The sequence below is a fragment of the Filicampus tigris genome, chromosome 5 (genome assembly GCF_054856515.1).
Source record: "Filicampus tigris isolate MCC_2025a chromosome 5, RoL_Ftig_1.0, whole genome shotgun sequence".
Lineage (NCBI taxonomy): Eukaryota > Metazoa > Chordata > Actinopteri > Syngnathiformes > Syngnathidae > Filicampus > Filicampus tigris.
The window spans coordinates 6322134-6336358 of record NC_141221.1 but is presented as its reverse complement, the minus strand read 5'-3'; the positions used below and the strand labels follow the sequence as shown (position 1 = coordinate 6336358).

The 14225-nt window shown below is 41.7% G+C and overlaps 1 protein-coding gene across 9 annotated transcripts in view; it reads left to right on the top strand.

Moving 5' to 3' along the window:
• The window catches only part of pde4d (phosphodiesterase 4D, cAMP-specific), a 164228-nt gene that overhangs the window by 112148 nt on the left and 37855 nt on the right, over positions 1-14225 (top strand). Inside the window, exon 1 of one of the 9 annotated variants that reach the window (XM_086030968.1) lies at positions 10438-10668. The exons of 7 other annotated variants lie outside the window; for them this stretch is intronic. In XM_086030968.1, coding sequence (XP_085887094.1) covers positions 10553-10668 — 116 coding nt within the window. In that variant the 5' untranslated portion in view covers positions 10438-10552. Of the gene's footprint in view, positions 1-10437; positions 10669-14225 lie in introns of those variants that run through there. One more of the 9 variants, XM_086030972.1, reaches the window with a different exon arrangement.

Genomic DNA, 14225 nt, shown 5'->3' with positions numbered 1-14225 from the left:
CTTGGCCCATAATGGGTGCTCGGTCAAATATGGCTTTCATTTGTTCAAAATATTTGTTATAAAAGTAGTTAATAAAAGCAGCGTGGTGAAGCTGCGGTTAGCACGTAGGCGCAGCCGAGGCATAGAGAGAGGGTCGAGTTTGGTGGCCTCGGTATTATGTCTCTGCTTTTTGCAGTTGATGTGGTTCTGTTGGCTTCATCAAGCCATGATCTCCAATTCTCACTGGAGTGGTTTGCGGCCGACTGTGAAGCTGATGGGATGAAAATCAGCACCTCCAAATGTGAGACCATGATCCTCCGTCGGAAAAAGGCTGGCGTGCCCCCTCCAGGTCGGCGATGAGTTGCTGCTCCAAGTGGAGGACTTCAAGTATCTTGGGGTCTTATTCACGAGTGAGAGAAAAATGTATCATGAGATGGACAGGCGGGTCTACGTCGAGCTTTCGTGGTGAACAAGAAGCTAACGCCGCTCTATGGTTGCGAGCTGTGGGTCTTGACTGAAAGAACAAGATCCCGGATAAAAAGTAGAACCGCTGCTCTTCCGCATCTAGAGGAGCCAGCTGAGGTGGCTCGGGCATCTGGTTAGGATGCCTCCTGGACGCCTCCCTGTGAGATGTTTTGGGTACCAGGAGTACCCCGGGGATGACTCCGAACATATTGGAAAGAATATGTCTCTAACACCTGGGAATTCCCAGAAGAGCGAGGTGAAGTGGCACAGGAGAGGGAAGCCTGGGCTTCCCTGCCAATACCGCTGCCACTGCGAAACGGCCCCGGATAAGATGATGAGAATGGATTGGAATCAAATGTATTGCCATTGCACGTGCACAAGTACAGAGCAACACAATTCACTTAACAGTTACAAATTACAACCCATCCAAGAGACATAAGGACAAAAAAACATGACCAACAGAGGCAGACAGAATGGAGAGACCTGACATGTCGCCAAACGGTGCCCCGATTTTCTTCAATGAAAAAGAATAACATACGGAAAGGGGGGGGGGGGGGGAGTTGCAAGCTTTGCTCTTATGAGGGCATAATATGGGATGTAAAGCCACATGAATAGGAGACATAGACAATGACGACTCAAATACTTGCACATGTGGGAGGGGTGGGGGCATCAGGCGGGGGGCAGACGGAACAGCCCAGAGACACTGGGCAGCGACTGAAGTCTTTCAAGGCTTGCCACACCCCCTTAGCAGACCTGGGCTATCACTGCATGGGTGGATGCATGGACATATCAGCCTCTATGTGCTGCCATGTCAATCTAATCTGCCAAGGGCCTTCAGAATCAGTAGTGTTGTCCTATGTAACTTGACAGCAGCATTTTTCCATCCTTTGATTGGTTAATTAGAGCAAGTCAAGTATACCTTGCAAATCACATCTGCACACATCAATACAGTGAATAATCTGCTTGTCATCAGTATCTGGGTCTACTTAATAATGAGGAAGTCAACGCAAACATTTTTTTTTCTTCAAGAATACGTTCTATGCAAGCCCAACGGTTGAAACAGGACATTCAAAGTGTTAATCCACTCGTTTTTAGCCATCTCTGGGGGCGGCCATTTTGTCTTCTGTCGACTGAAAATGACATCACTACTGCTCACAACGACCAATCACAGCTCAGATTCAGAAAACAGGTCAGCCGTGATTGGTCGTTGTGAGCAGTTGTGATGTCATTTTCGGTCGACAGAAGACAAAATGGCCGCCCCCAGAGATGGCTAAAAACGTCTGGATTTTGCTGCTTGATTTATATTCCACAAACGCAAAATTAATCAGAATGCCGTGTTTCAACTAGTGGGCAAGCTGGGAAGATATTCTTGAAAAAAATATGTTTGGGTTGACCTCCGCTTTAAGTACAGACTGCAAGTACTTTTTCCACTTCTGGTTACGTAGCAGCGTGCGTCAGGGAAGGCGGGAGACGGAGTGACGGCAGTAGCGTTGTCATTCTATGGGCTGACAGCGTGCGCAAAGCTTGTTTGTTTTGTCGCTTGTTTTGCAAGGCGGCACGGGAGATGGTTGTCTCTGCAGTGGAGCATGCGTGTCATTGTCACCTGTCCCGACGCACTCACCTAAGTCAGTACATGGGTACTGTTTGCGTGCACGGTTGTCACAGGGCCCACCGGCGTGATGGCATTGTCATGCACGCACACGCATGATCTGTTGCTGTCTGACAGAGCGGCGCAGCAACAGGAACACCGCTGAGATTTACAGTGTGCGTGTAAGTGTGCGTGCGTATGCATGTGCGTGCTATATGAATTGAAATGTAAAATGTGAACAACTCTGGGGAAAAAAAATGGAGACAACTACAAATTCATCACTCTCTAAATGTTGCTATTTATCTGAATTTGAGGAAAATGACTGAATGAATGTGTCATGTTGTAGACGTCTCACGTCAATCTCAAATTCCAAATACAACTGTTGTCACCAACAGCTTTTATTTGCAGAAAAAAATAAATAGCCGAAGTCAAAATACCAAAAAGATCCAGCGGTTTTTTTCCCCACAGCTGTAGACCATAAAACAATAAATAAATCAAATAAATAAATAAATAAATATTTAGCTTTATGTCCATTCTGGTATCCACTCGTATTCATGATTTAAAGTGACAGTACAGTGTCCTCTGTTGACTCCTGGCTTTTTTTTTGTGATGCGCTACTCCCTCCTACTGGTGGAAACTGTCAATTACAGGAGTTCAATGGTGTGAGCGATCAGATTTAGTGTCCGAATGGGCACCGTCACAGTCGAGCAGGGAAGGATTTACACTGGCTAATGTCTGACACTCCTGGTATCATTTTTCACAGTTTAGTTTGCGGGGAGGAGTGACGGGGGGCCTTGATGATGGACGGTTGATGATACCAATACCATCACTACTACTAATGTATTAATACATTAATAATATAATGCATTTTTATAAATACAGTATTATTATTATTAGTAGTAGTAGTAGTTACTTGTTTGTTACTTTTTTATAGTTGTATTGTATTATTTATTATTATATTGTAATTGAGTTTTTAAGTCGTTCTAACAGTTGAGCTTGGAAAGATTGATTTTTTTGTAGTGCCTATATATATATTTTTCAATTTGTATATTCAAATTGTGGTATCTTTTTAATGGGTGAGTTTGGAAATGAAACTTCCTTTCATCCTTTTTAACGTAACATTCAAAAAATACATATAACAACAACAAAACCTAATATAATTCCCCCAATGCTGATAATAATGATAATAATTATGATAATAATCTTTCCTTTTTTAGTTGTTCCTTTTTTTTTTGTTAATAGTTTTGATAATTAAGTTTGGGACTCAGCATCGCTACTGTTATTAGTTATTTTCCCCCGAATACAAGGTGTAATATCATAAAAAAATATATTTTTTTAATTCACTTGTTAAAACTATGACCTCCTTCCGTTGATTAACTTGAATATGATAATATTACCAAGAACAGTCATGACTGAGAATCTACCCAGACGTCCTATTACTTCCCACCATATCTCCCAAAATATGACCGCACACAGAAATAAAACATTTTTTCTGCAAGCCCCCCCCCCCCCCCCCCGGAAAAAAATGTTTGTTGCCTTTCTTTTGATCATGTGTTTTTTAAATAAATGTGCAGACAAAAGAAAAAGAGATTATGAGCAACCAAAACATCAGCTTCCAATGATAAAGTCCACTCAGCTGTTAACTGTCAGAACAGTTTGGCAAATAAAACGCACCCGGACGAGCCTGAATGTATGAGGGCGAAGGGCCTTTCAGGACGTGAATGTGCGGCCAGGCAGCCAGTCTGCAGCATTACTAGAAAACATACTTGATTATGAGCTGACAGATATGATAAATTAGTTTGCTCTGCATTTGCACTTTGCCCCCCTCCTATTGCATCCCTGTCTCTCTCTCCCTTGATCATCTTTATACTCAAAGTCACACCCACCGCCTCCCTGGCTCTCTACACTCCGCTCTTCTCCTCTTTTTCACTCAACCTCTCAACGGCCCAAGCCTCGGTGGTACCGGGTGCCGCTCGGTTGGCTTCCAACTACCCCCCCACTTCCCTGACCCCCGCCGCCCTTGATCGAGATGAGTTTGCCGGTCAACTCCGAGTACCTGTCGCTGGAGAGGATAGCGCGCTACCGCCACGCCTGCTCCAACGGCTCGCCCTACGCCACCAACAAGCCCATCGACATCAAACCTCGCGGCAGGAGAGGGTATGCAAAGGGGAGAGGGCTTGGCTAAAAGAAGCCCAGAAAGTTGTGTGCTTGCTTTGAGAGCATGAAAGTCAATCTGAACTTGAGCGAGCTTGCTTTGTGTGCATTCTTATGACTGATTATCTGCTGAGTTCTTCCACCTGCTGTCGTCTGCCATTGTTTACTCAACATTGTATGTATGTGTGTGTGGGGGGGTGTTTCTGCGTTGTGTGTGTAGGGGTGTTTTATATCCCCTGGGGGGGTCCTCAAGCAAGAAGGAACACGGGGACCCCCGCCCACACACACAAAGATACTGGACTATTTTTTTTTTTTAATCAGAGATGCAAGTCCATTTCCTTTTTTTGTGCTGATTCCAAATCTGCTCAAGTATTTTGTCTAACACAACACGTCAGTCGGTACTTGACCTGGTTAGGGACGATTACGGGGACGGACGAAAATCCATTTCCGTCCTTCCTTAGCTGGTCCTCTTTAAATAGAAACTTCTCGTCCTCCGTCCCCACAATGGCCGCCCGTCCGGGATATTTAATAATACTTATGAATTACGGGTTGTATTCAGCAACAGGAGGAATTATTTTCTGAAACGTCAGTTATAAATTGCATTGGATGGTCGGATGTACATTGCGCTAGCTTGTATAGGTAAAAAAAAATTAAACTCAAAAAAATATCTTAGAAATCTGCTGTGTTAGAAAAAAAAAAGGACTTTTTTTTAAAATCAGCCTCAAAAATAAGTTTAGGGACACATGAAGCCATTTCTGATTAAAAATTGCTATTGACCAGTGTAATTAAGGACATCTTCTCCAGAAAGCTTTTTTTTTTTATCCTGACAAAAAAAGTTGCAGTGCCAATGAATTTGCCATTGAAGTCGGGGGCCAGTGTGAGCCATCTCGCAGGTCCCTCTTCAGCTCGGGTGTGTGCACGTGCGCTTACCCGCGCGTGTGCGCGTGTGTGTCATATTCTCATAATGCCATATGCCTCATTTTTGCTTTTTCCGACAACAAGGTTAACAGCAAATGAACACTCAATCAAGGTGTTCGGGCGCACTGTTCATAATCAGAGCACTCTGCGTCCATTAAGGCCCCGCACAACAAATTTCAAGAGCTTATTAGGTCTGTTATCACGGCCCCATATTTCTGTGAGCAGCATACACTCAGTGACCTCGACAACACCCAAGATGTATATGCGTCTTTTTTCTGTGATTTTGACTTTTTCTGGGTGTCACTGCAGTGCAGGGTTATTTGCATATGAATTTTAGATAATGGTTGTGTAGACATATAGATATGGATGGAGCCTTGTCAATAGCCCGCCTGAGCCATCTGTGCTCTGCTCCGTTTAGTGCTATTTATATATTTCGGCGTTTACTTAGCGCGCTTTCTCTATGTTTACCACGCGCTGGACTACTTTTTTCTCTCTTTTTTTTTTTTTTCTCCTACCATTAAAATCAATCATTTTTGTCAATTGATGTTTGTCACTTCAATCTGTGCCGCTGCTCTTTTATGGCAGGGTTAATGCTGCACTTGCAGAGCAAGCGGCACTAGGTGGCTGTCTTGTACATCGATAGTCAAGATTTTTGATTTGACCTATAACATGTAAGTCATATATGAGAGAGCATTCGGGTTAAGATGTCTTCTTATTTTGTTGTTCTATTACTTGTGTATTATTGATCTAATTATTACTTATGGTGAATATTTGTGGGTCAAACGTTTGTGGGAGTTTTTGGAAGCTTTTTGAGCTTGTATTTAATTTTGTCTTTGGATTGCGGTGTTCACATCCATGGTATGGTTATTTAAGTTATTCTTATTGTTCATGTTGATATATTATTTCTAAAATGAAGTATGGCAAGACAGTAAAATAGTTATTAATGTTCGAGTTTAGTAAGAAATGACAGTGATGACGACATGATTATCTAGATTCCTCGAAGCTGTTTGCGTAAGACTGTTTGCATACATTATTATTATTATTATTATTATATGCATACCATTACTCAAATTAAGTGGATATTTAATGAATTAGTAACACTTTGATTTGAATAATAAAAGCAAAGGCCTGTGCATTTTTCTCAAATGATATAAACCAGCGTATCGTCGCTGTCATGTAAAAAAACACCTATGTCCAGTTTTTTCATTTTTACATTAATGGGGTTTCCGCATTGCAGATATCCCATTAACGTGATTTTTTTTTTTTTTTTAAATGACAAAATTGGACATACGTGTTTGGACGGCGATGATATGAAAGTATAATGTACATTTAATTTACATGATTTAATCATATGTTCGAGATTTTTAAATGGGAATTATGATAAGCTATTTAGTTCAAGGGAGCCTGTTTGTGTAGTTTGCTGTGTCGCAACAACTGTCCTAAGTGTGGATTGGAGTTGAACTTTCCCCTTTACGGTGTGTTGAGATGAGTCTGCGATGGTGCTCACACATCATGCGAACATGTTTGTGCTTGCGAGCCCATCGGCATACATACGCGCGCACGCACGCTACAGCATTAGCATCCTGCATTTACCTCAAGGCCGCCTCAACCGCCTTTCTTTTCGTGACATGAAAGCCCGCGAATGTGATTGGAGTGGATGACCGCGGTATTATCAGTCAAAAGGGTCGGGCAGGCCGTTTGTTTTGGCTTGAATGGGACTGCAGATGGACGTGTTTCCATCTGCATGTCTTTTATATACGCCGTGCTTACTCTGAACAAAAGGGAACCTTGCGCTGACTGATGTCACTCTGCCGTCGCTTACGTCCGCGGTCAGTCGGAAATGTTCAAGGCTGCTTTTAAGTTGACCTCGGGGCATCTTGGTGTTGGATGTCTTCTTTGTTCATGTAAAAAAAAAAAAAAAAAAAAACACAGTCATCATAGTGTACGTTTTTTGTGTGATGGGGGCGGGGAACCCACAGCCGAGAGCATTTGATCCGGCCCGCTATGCAATTCTAAATCCAAAAGCAACAATGACTGAGCCCTTGCAAACACTTTTTCATGGCGAATTCTACGGCTGCAGCTGTCGAATATTTTGGTCCAGTTGCGATGAATTCAATGTCCCGAGAAAGAAATGACCTGGATGAATGAGAATATCTACAAGCATATTCAGATATCCTACCGAAATCTACCAAAAGTTTTCGGATCAAATAAAAAAATTATATTTTTGCTAGCTCTTGCCAGCCTATATGGGGCCCTCGCTTAGCAACGAGCCGCTAGCTACTAGCGACTAATGCTGGGGACAGTTCTACAATTTTAGCGACATTATTTTTTCGCCATCCTTAATTAGTGATTGAAAATGATTTCAGGATGACATGTTGATGTCGGTGTCAACAATTTGTGATGGCAATTAAATTTAAACCGGGCTCCAACTATGCGACTTTCATTCGGGAAGATGAGTCAAGTCAGTCACCACGCTCTGCCACAAACAACTTCAAAATATAACTGTCCCATGCCTCTGATGTCCTTGTATTACTGTGGGAAGATTTCATTTTGAAGTTGGACTTGGACCATGTTGGCGGTGTGTTGGGTGTCATCAATTGTTGCCGCGGCTGCTGTTGCCGCAGCTGGCTTAAGTTCCTGACGGTGCGCACTAATTCAACGGGTATCCGAGGCAAAACAAATTCTAAACATTTTTTTTTATCGAGGTACTCAAATTACTCGAGGATTTGCTTCACCCCTAACAAATTATTAAAATGACAATCAAACTTTGACGGCATTCTCAGCCCCCATTAGGCAAAAAAGCTTTCCAATGAAATTAGCATCGCCCCATGTGCATCAGGAAATTATGCAATTTCATTTAATTAGTCTGAAGATGATTTTTTTTTTCTTTTTTTGCTTCCAAAAAATATCTTTGGTCAACTCTCTATGCCAGCATTGACATGTTCTTCCACTTGGTAGAAGAAGGTACAATTAACCTTTGTATTCACCTGTTGGTTGTCATGGCTTCCTGCAAGTAGATCAGCTTTGTGTTGAACTAAACAGGCCCAGATTTCAAACAGTGTTAGTCAATTTTTTGAGTAAATTGAGACAACATTGTCATTATTTAAGTCTTAACATTTTGTTGGTGACATTTATGTTTGATATGGTATGTGATGTTTTTCAATAATGGTTGCGAAACCCTGGTGAACATACCCGCTTCCGACTGGTACTCATCTGGATTCTTTGTCCAAATAAGAGTGCTGGAATTTGCCCAAAATGGCTGACCTCAAACAAAAATGACCGACTTCCTGTTCTGTTTTGGGCATTTACACTCTTATCTTGCTTTCTTACACTTTAAATGCGTGAGAAAGTCCAGAAGGTGCCCTGTGGTATGTATTTGGATCATTTGTTCTGTGACCATGCATTTGCGATTTTATCTTGCCTCCATGTGGTCGATGGGCTTCAAAAGTAATATTTACGGTGTATAATTTTAGAAAAAAAAGACACACATCTGTTGATTTTAGATATGAGCGCCAAGAACTACTAGAAAAGATAACAGCATACTGTTATCTTTTCTATTAGTTCTTGATGCTTCTAAATAAGCACACGCATTCTGGCTTACCCTCACTACTGTTTTATACTCAACAGTCTCCTCATGTCTGCAGTGGCCCTTAGTCTCCTCTTGGATTTAATTTGTCACCACACCGTTGCCAACAGTAGTGTTTTAGTTTTACGAGTAAAATGGCAAAATATTAGGATTAAACACTTAGCAAATGGTGAATGGTTTACTTAAGAGGTGCAACGATTAATCAATTAATCATCAACTAACTGATTATAAAATTTTCAATATCTTTTTTTTATTTTACAGTGGTCCAAATTTCAGCTACTCAACATTAAATGTTATCCGTTTCTGTAGTCCTCCATTAAAGCAGATTACACTGGCCAGCAGTACATTTTTATCATAGCCGCTTCATGTGTCCCTATAAACACATTTTTGATACTGATTTTAAAAAATATATATGTTTCTTATTTTTTTTCTCACACATCAGATTTTATAGATATTTTATTTTGGGGTTTTTAAATTTGACTTACCCTGATCTCCCATTTAACCCATTAAGGCCGGGAGCAGAAACCAAGTTTCTACCACTAGAGCCTGGAGCGCTGTTCCGTCTTTTCACCTTTAAAGCCGGGAAAGCGTATATGTCATTTTCTTTTTTTTCTTTTTTTTTTTTTTTATCCAATTATTGGTCTCTTAACAAATGAAATGCAATCAGAATTTACACGTGACGGTGTCGTGAGCCCAATGAGGACGTTCCGGAATACTTTCGAGTCATAATGGCATACGCCGTCATTCGCGGGAGCTGTGAAATAAGTAACGGCAGTAATATATATATGGGGTACTTTGATCCAGTAGAACCAGTCGAACGTGATATATGGTTAAGATATATGTTTGCAGACGATGACAATACCGACGGCTTTGTAAAAGAATAGAGGATGGTAATTACCACTCATCTTTCAACATGCAATATTCAACTCAGTTGAACTTAATATCTGCTCAATCCGTGGTCTGTAATGTGCCTTTTTCTTTTTCTTTTTAACAGTGAAAACTTGATTCTTTTATTTATTTATTTATGTGTGGGTGTACATGTACATGTAAATGTGTGTGTATGTATGAAAATGTGTATATGTTTTTTAGTCTTTGCACTGAAAAGGGCCTGCACTTTACTTTTTCGTTGCACTTGTTGTAATGACAATAAATTCGAATCTGATCCGAACCCTGAATCTGAATCTGATCTGATGTTGGAATTATGCTTCTATCTGCTACCGGAGCTGAAACATTAATTATTTTGTAGGTGTTGAATTTCTGGGCAAACTTCAGGTTTTAGAGGGTGATATTCGCCCTTAGGTTTTGGGGAAGTGTTGAGCCAGGCGCTTTAGGCCTTAATGGGTTAAAGCACATTTCCAGTCTACTCCCAGACGTTTTATTTTTTCTGCGGTCAAAACACAGGGGGTCAGTGGCCACTTCTCCTGGCGTTGTTGCCATTGGTTTTGGGTTACCGTGACAGCGTGGGTGATTGACTAGTGAGATTGTAAGGACGCCTGGGAGGTAGGCGAAGGGTGAAAGCAAGTCCCGCCCTTGAAGGAATTACTACGACCAAAACAACTCCTCCCACTTGCACTCAAAAGCCAGGCTGCAGCTGTGGAGCGAGGCAGAGAGAGAGCGCGAAGAGTCATGTAACTCTCCCACTGGGGCGAGGGGTCGAGGGCGCCGAGTGGGGACACGGAACCCAGGAAGTTGTCTGGATTCAAAAGACGATTGAAGAACTAATCTGACGAGGAGGGAACGCTCAAAAGGGAGTCGGGAATCATCTGGAATACGGACGACTGGATCCGAGGGAGCGTACAGAAACTGGAGGTCCAGGTGGCCCTCAAGTGTGTGTGTGTGTGTGTGTGTGTTTATGTGGCTTGATGTGCATGTGCATGAGTAGAGCAAGTGGATGTGGGCGGGAACGTAAGACCATGAGTATCATTCTAAAGCCCAGGTCGCGCTCCACCAGCTCGCTGAAGAACACTGAAGGAACATGGTAAATGGAAACACTGACATTCTTCATCCTGTCCTCAATTTGTGTGTGTGTGTGTGTGTGTGTGTTTGTTTGTCTGTGTCACGCCATTGTTCACCATTCCTTCCTTCCTATTTGAGTGTGACCTCCTGTTGGTTTACATCCATCCTATGCTAACCCCGGCCGTTTACAACTCCACAGTCTCCACTGGGCTGCAACAGCCCATCGTCTCCTCTCTGATATAATTCTTGATTTCGCCTTCAGCTAAGAAGAACATGTTAAGGTTTTATCGTTCAATTATCAATATTGAGTATTTTAGAGTTACAACCATTTTAACATCAACAATTATATTTTGTCACGTTCCGATCAATCGGCCACTGATTGTAATCGGCCAGTTTCTGTGGAAAAGTACATGATCGTCATATGTCGATGACTGCCTTCATCGCCGATCATGCACAACTCATACTTTGCAGACTGTAGCCAACTAGAGACCAGCCTGTGTGCAGTGTAGCGTCACTTCCCACTTTCCTTAGCACTGCACGTTGCAGACCAAACCACTAACTGAATCATAATAAGAAGAATGTTTGTGCAGTTTCTGCCCGGTCCGTTTGAAATAAAATCCTGTTTTTGTATCATAAATAGATCGACATTTGGGTTAAATGTTTTTTCAAACTGATTCATCGATCGAAAAAGTAGTCGACGGATGAATTGATTATTAAAATGATCATTAGTAAGTAGCTCCAAAATTGAAAAACGCGCAGCTAATCCATGTGATCGCTATTGGAATTGGTAAAAGACGATCTCACTCATGGATGATCGGAATCGGCAGAATGAAAAACCCGGTTGCCATGCAACATCTCAAAGTATTACAACAAGCGGGTACTCTGAGGTGAGGTACAATTTGTCAGAGATGGGCACTTTACCCTATTTTGCCAGTCCACCCAGCATCCGTCTTTTTTGGGGAAAAATAATCGTTCTCCGACCTTGTCCGTCCACATCCTTTTAAAGTGCTTCCGTCCTTACATTCCATCATTCCGTCCCCCTCGCCACCCCCCAAAAAAAAAAAAAAAGTGTCAGTGCATGACATTATCTAAAGCTCTTTAGCTGGCTAATTTCCTATTTACATCGTGAGTGGATTGAATTGTTTACAACTGTTTAAGTGTCACAAGATAGCATTTTGCCAGGGGACGAGAAAATTGAAATAATATAAGATTGCATTATTACGCAATACTATTGCATTTTATTGCAAAACGTTTGCATCATAACGCAATAAGTTTTCAGTTTTTATTGCATTATTTCGCAATGAAAATAATGATTGCAAAATAATGCAACGTTATTTTAGGAGGAGAACGAAAGACTTCCACTTCCAGGCCGTAGCTTTAATGTACGGCGGAGCTGGCATGAGCGTGAACCGCCAGGTTTGGAGGGACTATATTACAGCTGTGAGGGACTATTTGTGCTTGGCCGCATTTCTGCTCCGCAGATGTTTTTAGGGCACTTAATAAACACATGCTGTTGCTAAGACTGCACTCTGCCGTATTGTGCAGCCATTAGTCTCCAATTTCTTACAGTGGTCAAACAGCTGTTAATAATATTTGTTTTTTTATTTTCATGATTGGACAGTCAATAAGTTGGAATTTTATGATTATTATTGGGGATGGGCGATTGCTGATGTCAGCTATCGGTATTGGGCTGCTACTTGTGAAGGAAGGCGATACCAGCCAGTTATACTCTAGGCCCAAAAAAAATAATCAGCTATCGAGTAAGCCTTTCTTGACTGTAGTGGCGGCTGTTTTATACATTGGTGAATTATCGTGTGCGGCATTGAAGACTTAAGAAGACTTCAGAAGACTTCGTTTAGAAGACTTTCATTAAAGGCAGAAAGGTCTTTATGCAGAAATATCTGTCATTGTGTTCATTTATGTATCATAAGTACTAGTGGTATCGCTACTTGGTATTGTGAGTACACAAGTGAATACTCCTTCTGGTATCGGTCTGTAAAAAAGTGGTATCGAACATCCTTAATTTCAATTATTAGAATAATGTTGGAGGTATTTGCACTTAAAGCAATCTTGACAAATGACTTTAGTGTGGAATAGCAAGATTATTAAAATGAAATAGAAACTTAATTTTGAGTCTTCAGTCACCTTGCAACATGCTACTACAATACAGTAGCTGGTTAGTCTGGGTCCTAACCATCATGCGTGATCCAAACCACGCTTGGTTAGTCTTTGGTCGAGCGGATTTGTCGCGTTAACATTTGAGGATACATGGCTAGAAATGACACAATTAAACACGCGCTAATGTTAGCCTTTGCTGTGCCTCGGCACTTTTCTACTCCGCATTCCTAGTCCTTAGTCTCCTCTCAGAATAAATGTCATAAAATGTCAAACACAGGAGCCCCTCGTTCTCCTCTATTGTGTTGTTGTTTTGTGTATTCTTTGTTAGCGTTTCATTGCGAATGATGCGTCCACTGCCACGTGTTTTCCAGTTTCCCATGGTACTACTTGGAAGGGAAAACTTGGGAAAGCTGAGTTGAGCCGCTACAGGGCAGCGAAAAGGAGGATTAGCGTCACCAAGTGCGTATTTGGCGGAGCGAGGTCATTTATTGGGTTATGTATGTAGCCTCATACTTTTCTTCAAGGCATTGTTAAAGCAGATTATTAACAAATTGCATCATAGAGTGAGTTCCCGGGAGTCAGTAAAATGTTCACTAGTTGCCCCGCTATCATATTCTGGACAGTTTATTCTTCTAATTTGCATGTCCTGACCTCAACCTCACTTGTCATCAAATGTCTTTCGTCTTGTCTTGCTAGCATTAAGTCACAAAGTAGACTTCGTACCGTAAACAATGAACAAGATGTCTAAACGTGGATATTTGGTTGGTTCTCACAGTATGGTGCAGTTGGATGGTCAAACACTGACCCATTTGAGAGTCAATATTTTTCATTTTCTTTTCAACCAAATGCCAAATTTCACCGCTAACGATATTGCTAACATGCAGCAGCGCTCAAATAAACAACTTGGCTGAAATTTGTGCTGTCGTTTGTGTGTGAAGGTATGTTGAGTGGTGATAACTAGCTGTCGTGACCACTTCCTGTTTTTGACATGCCAACACACACTTGTAATTAAAGATCCTTTTATACCATTTAAGATTCAATCATAAAAAATAAAAAAAAAATCAACTCCCAATGTCTAATATGGCCGTATTGGATTTACGAATGCAACTGAATGCAATACAAAGCAGGATACATTCTTATTTTGTAAGTGGTACAGTATATAAATGTCAAGGTACACCGCCATAGTATAGTTGTATTTTTCAGTGGTGGCACAGCCATTTGGCCTGAGGCAAGACTTCAGGTTTTAAACAGTCACTGTTCCACACCATCTCCATTTGTCCTACCAGGAAGTAGTATCTCTCTTTCTTTGGTGTAGCAGATAAACAAAGATGCAGCCCGAGGCGCAACCTGCCCTGCCCTCGTCTTGTCTCGACTCATCCTTGGCTGTCAGCTCTCATTTCCCTCTGACAAATTGTCCTCCTGTCGCTTTCATGCCGCGAGGACGGACCCCCGGTAAATATG